The sequence below is a fragment of the Aptenodytes forsteri genome, unplaced genomic scaffold, assembly GCF_000699145.1.
Source record: "Aptenodytes forsteri isolate BGI_AS27 unplaced genomic scaffold, ASM69914v1 Scaffold438, whole genome shotgun sequence".
NCBI lineage: Eukaryota > Metazoa > Chordata > Aves > Sphenisciformes > Spheniscidae > Aptenodytes > Aptenodytes forsteri.
The window spans coordinates 674,557-678,336 of NW_008795673.1; the positions used below are offsets into that span (position 1 = coordinate 674,557).

At 47.4% G+C, this 3,780-nt stretch overlaps 1 protein-coding gene across 3 annotated transcripts in view; it reads right to left on the reverse strand.

Moving 5' to 3' along the window:
- CARD19 (caspase recruitment domain family member 19) overlaps positions 1-3,737 on the reverse strand; it is a 23,734-nt gene extending 19,997 nt beyond the window's left edge. For all 3 annotated transcript variants that reach the window (XM_009282571.2, XM_009282570.2, XM_019472940.1), the window contains exon 1: positions 3,589-3,737. In XM_009282571.2, the coding sequence (XP_009280846.1) occupies positions 3,589-3,607 (19 nt within the window). In that variant the 5' untranslated portion in view covers positions 3,608-3,737. The remainder of the gene's footprint in view (positions 1-3,588) is intronic.
- Between the last annotated feature and the right edge of the window lie 43 nt (positions 3,738-3,780).

Consider the following 3,780-nt stretch of genomic DNA (forward strand, 5'->3'; position numbering starts at 1 on the left):
CCGCCGGGGCGCCGCCTCCCGGGCCCGGAGGAGGCGCTGCCGGGGACGGCGTGGGGAAGCGGAGGGCCCGGGGCTGCCGCAGGTGCGGCCGCACCGTTCCGTGGCGGGTTCCCCATCGCCTCGACAGCCCCGAGGGGTGAAACGCCTTCGTTTATAGGGACTGCGTTTGTCGGGCCACCCAGGGCGCGGGGCGCTGTGAAAGTACGAGTTTGCGCTTGCACAACCGTCAGGTTTCACACAGTTAATTGCACAATTAGTAATGCCGCAATTTACTTTTCCACAAGTAATTTTTTATCTGTTCAAAGTACTGTGTCTACTCTTCCATCGTATCCGTAGGCAGTTTACGTTTCTTCTCGTGCCGCAGCGCTGTATGCGTTTGTTTAAATGCAGCTACGACGTGTGAGGCAAATTTGACCGACAGTTACTCAAGTCCAAGGAGCAGGGACAACTTCTCTCCGTCAAAGAAAAGCTTGCAGCGAAGCATCTAATCAACCGGGATACATTAACTTTGTGAGGGAAGAAGTACGAGGAAGTCCGTGCACCTTAAAAACTCCCGTTAGCACAAAATTTCATCAGCGTTTAATTACGCAGCGGGGTTTGGAGGACAATATGCCTTCCTAGGTATAAATGCTGCAGAGGAGCGAGGCTGAGCCTTAGCAACTGTGATAAAGCGATATGTTATTTATTACTGCAGATTTTTTTTACTGCAAAATCTGGTATTTTTATAATGTATTGGAAAAGGCGGATTTCTAATTGATTTGTAATTATGACTTGTGTTGAAACCATGAAGAAAATGTTTATGTTGAAGAGGGACAGAAATCTTCCAGAGGGATTAAAATCACAGTAGGCAAAGCTGCCTCTGGACGGGTACATGAAATGCTTCAGCCACACAACTGCCCTCGCACAGACACCTCTTGTTAAAACAGCTCGCTTCTCTCACGTAGCCAAGACACGACCTTACCCAGGAAAAAAAACTATTGTGTGGATGACCACTAGTCCACAAGATCCTGAAAGGTTTGCCCTGTTTTGCCGCCGTCTTAACCCAAACGTGTGGAAAAGCTATACCGATATAGCGGGACTGGTTAAACAGAGAGGTAATAAAACGTACGGCCCCTTGCATTGAGCGGTGGTGCCTTGGGAACTTGTAGCACTGAAGCTGGAAGTCCGCGTGTCCCAGCTGACAGGCCAGGACTTCTGGAGCCTACAGGGAGGCACGAGTTGCCAAACGGGAGGTGAGAAAGGATTTAGTGAGGACTTGACTTTGCGCTTGGACACACGCTGTAGAGCCTCTTATGAGAGACAGCTCCAGCTAGCCTGGGAGTTAAAAAAAAAGAAAAAAGAGAATTTGCTGGAAGTTTGCGAGTGCTGCCACTTTGTGGTCTCACGGAGGAAGTGTCATACCCAGCACAACCCCGGAGATGGTGCTTGGGGCGTACTGGGGCATTTCTAGCGTGTCCTGGGGCAGGATTTCGGCTGGCAGGGTTAGCCACACAGTCCTGAAGCTTTCGTCCAGCTAATTTCTTTCTCTGATACTCTCGCTTTTGTTTTCAGTGTCTGGCCTTCCCTGCCAGGGTGGACCTTCTAGCCTGGCACAGCTCTCCGAAGAGAGCGGCCTCCCACCCCAGGGCCACATCGCGCACGCCAGCGCTCTCTGTGCCACGGCTCCGAGGAGCTCATCGCGGAGACCTTCCTGGCGAGCACAGCCAGAGCTGCCGTAACGCACACCATTATATGCACCTCCACTAACAAATGGGATACCGAAATCCCCACGTTTACTCTTGAAAATGGTGGTCTATACCTCCGTGCTAGAAATGAAAGCAGCTTCTTTCTCTCTAGAAAGTGTGAGAACATGTAAGAATGTGGAAAAAAAAAATCTCACTGAAATATTTTTAGTATTATCAAATGCTGTGACATTTATGGTGCGTGTCCTTGGGAAGATGAATAGAGCATAAGCATCCTGAGTTTATTCCATTTACCCTCAGGAATCCAGATCTTCTGAACAGCATGAAAATAGATTTTTAAATTATTATTATTGCACATGGAGACCTTGATCATGCCTGTATCAGAGTGATTTTTGGCAATGTATTTTAGTAACAGAAACAGGCACCTTGTGGAAAGGAAATTTTCATTTTGTAACTCCTTTCATCATATATTTTTAAGACCATTTCATATGTACATTAAAATATTACAGCAAGAGGTGTTGCCTAGTACTAAGAAGCAGTGGTAGTACAGCATACTGAGGATTTGTTTTTATGGCCATTTTATACCGTTGTGAATTCACTGCTCTGCTAAAAAGTTTCCCTGGAATCGCTACCAGAATCTAAACCACAAAACTGAAAACCCGGTCATCTTAATGTGACATAGACTGAAATCTCTAATATAAATCTTAAAACATTTTTTAGCAGACAGTGTTTCCGAGCACTGTGAGTGGAAATGGAAGTGAAAATCAATCATTAAGGAGTGCTGCGGTGTGCAGTGCCACATTGCCTGGAGGTAGTTTTGTCCTATAGACTCAGATAATGATATAAGAATCAAGAGTTAAATATATCTCCTCCTCATGCCCGTGGCACGCAAGACTTCTGCAGCCGTACGGCTGTTAGGTTTGCCTTGGAAAGACAGGTCCTCGGGGAGCCACACGGCCGCGGCAGAGGCAGCGGAGAGGGACACCCGTCGGCGTGCACGGGGCTCATCCGTGGGGAGGCACATACTTGGCAGGAGCTGGGCCACCAAATCCCCTCCCACGGTGCGATCCGTGACATTCAAAGAGCACAGCCGGTTAGGGAGGACACACGCTTGGTACCGGTAACAGCCATGAGCCGGATGCCAGCAGCGCTACGAAACCCTTAACGCTCTTTGAGGCGAGTAACGCTGATTTTCAAACTGCTCACAGACCGAGCGGCACTGCGCAAAGCCCTCGCTTCCTGCTGGCGGCGGGTGTGCCGCATCGACAGAGCCCAACTCGTTTCCGAAACTCTCTGATTCTTTTCAGATTTCTGTCTCCTAATTTAGTGGCTAAGCTAAGTGACCTGCCCAACAATATTTTATTTCCCAGCGTCTAAAGGACAGCAGATGGATTTCCTGGTTAGTTAATCTCAAAAGCCATTGCTGTTTCCCCCCCCTGCTAAACCAACTGATTTGTTTATTTGAGTGAATTATTTGATTTACTAACTACTACCCTTGTCCTGGCAGCATCGGCATGTAGTGTTTTCTTGTTTTATCTGTTAATTGTTATATCACAATATGGTTTCTTATTTTCCCACAGCTGAAGAGGCCTGGATCTCTTTAGGAACAAATTAAATCCAGATAGTGCAGGCAGTTCCTTTAACAAAGTCTTTCTTTGCGTTTAAGAAAATACAATTAAATATTTCTTAAAAGCTCAGATTGCACACTAAGCTCCCTTCAGCAAGTTTTAGCTAATAATTTATAAAAACAGACTCTAAGAAGGAAAAAAAAATGGGACGGCAGCAACTGGCTGGCCACTCCCGTCAGAGCCGCTGCCCCTCCTGGCTCCGCACTTTTGTTCCTGCAGATTCAGACTTTTCAGATGGGTCATTTTGCCCAAGTTCCTCATTACAAATCCGCACTTACGTGTCTTGTAGAGCATCATCCATAGGTTTCACAGGCTTGTGCTGTGCCCGGTACACGTACAGCGGGGCAGCCGGCGTGCTGTCCTTCTTGGATGAGCAGAGGTCACTGGCAAGTTAGAGAAGCGAAAGTAAACTGGGAGGGAGCGGGTCCGGCTGGGGGGAGTTTTTTTTTTTTTTTTTTTTTTTTTTTTTT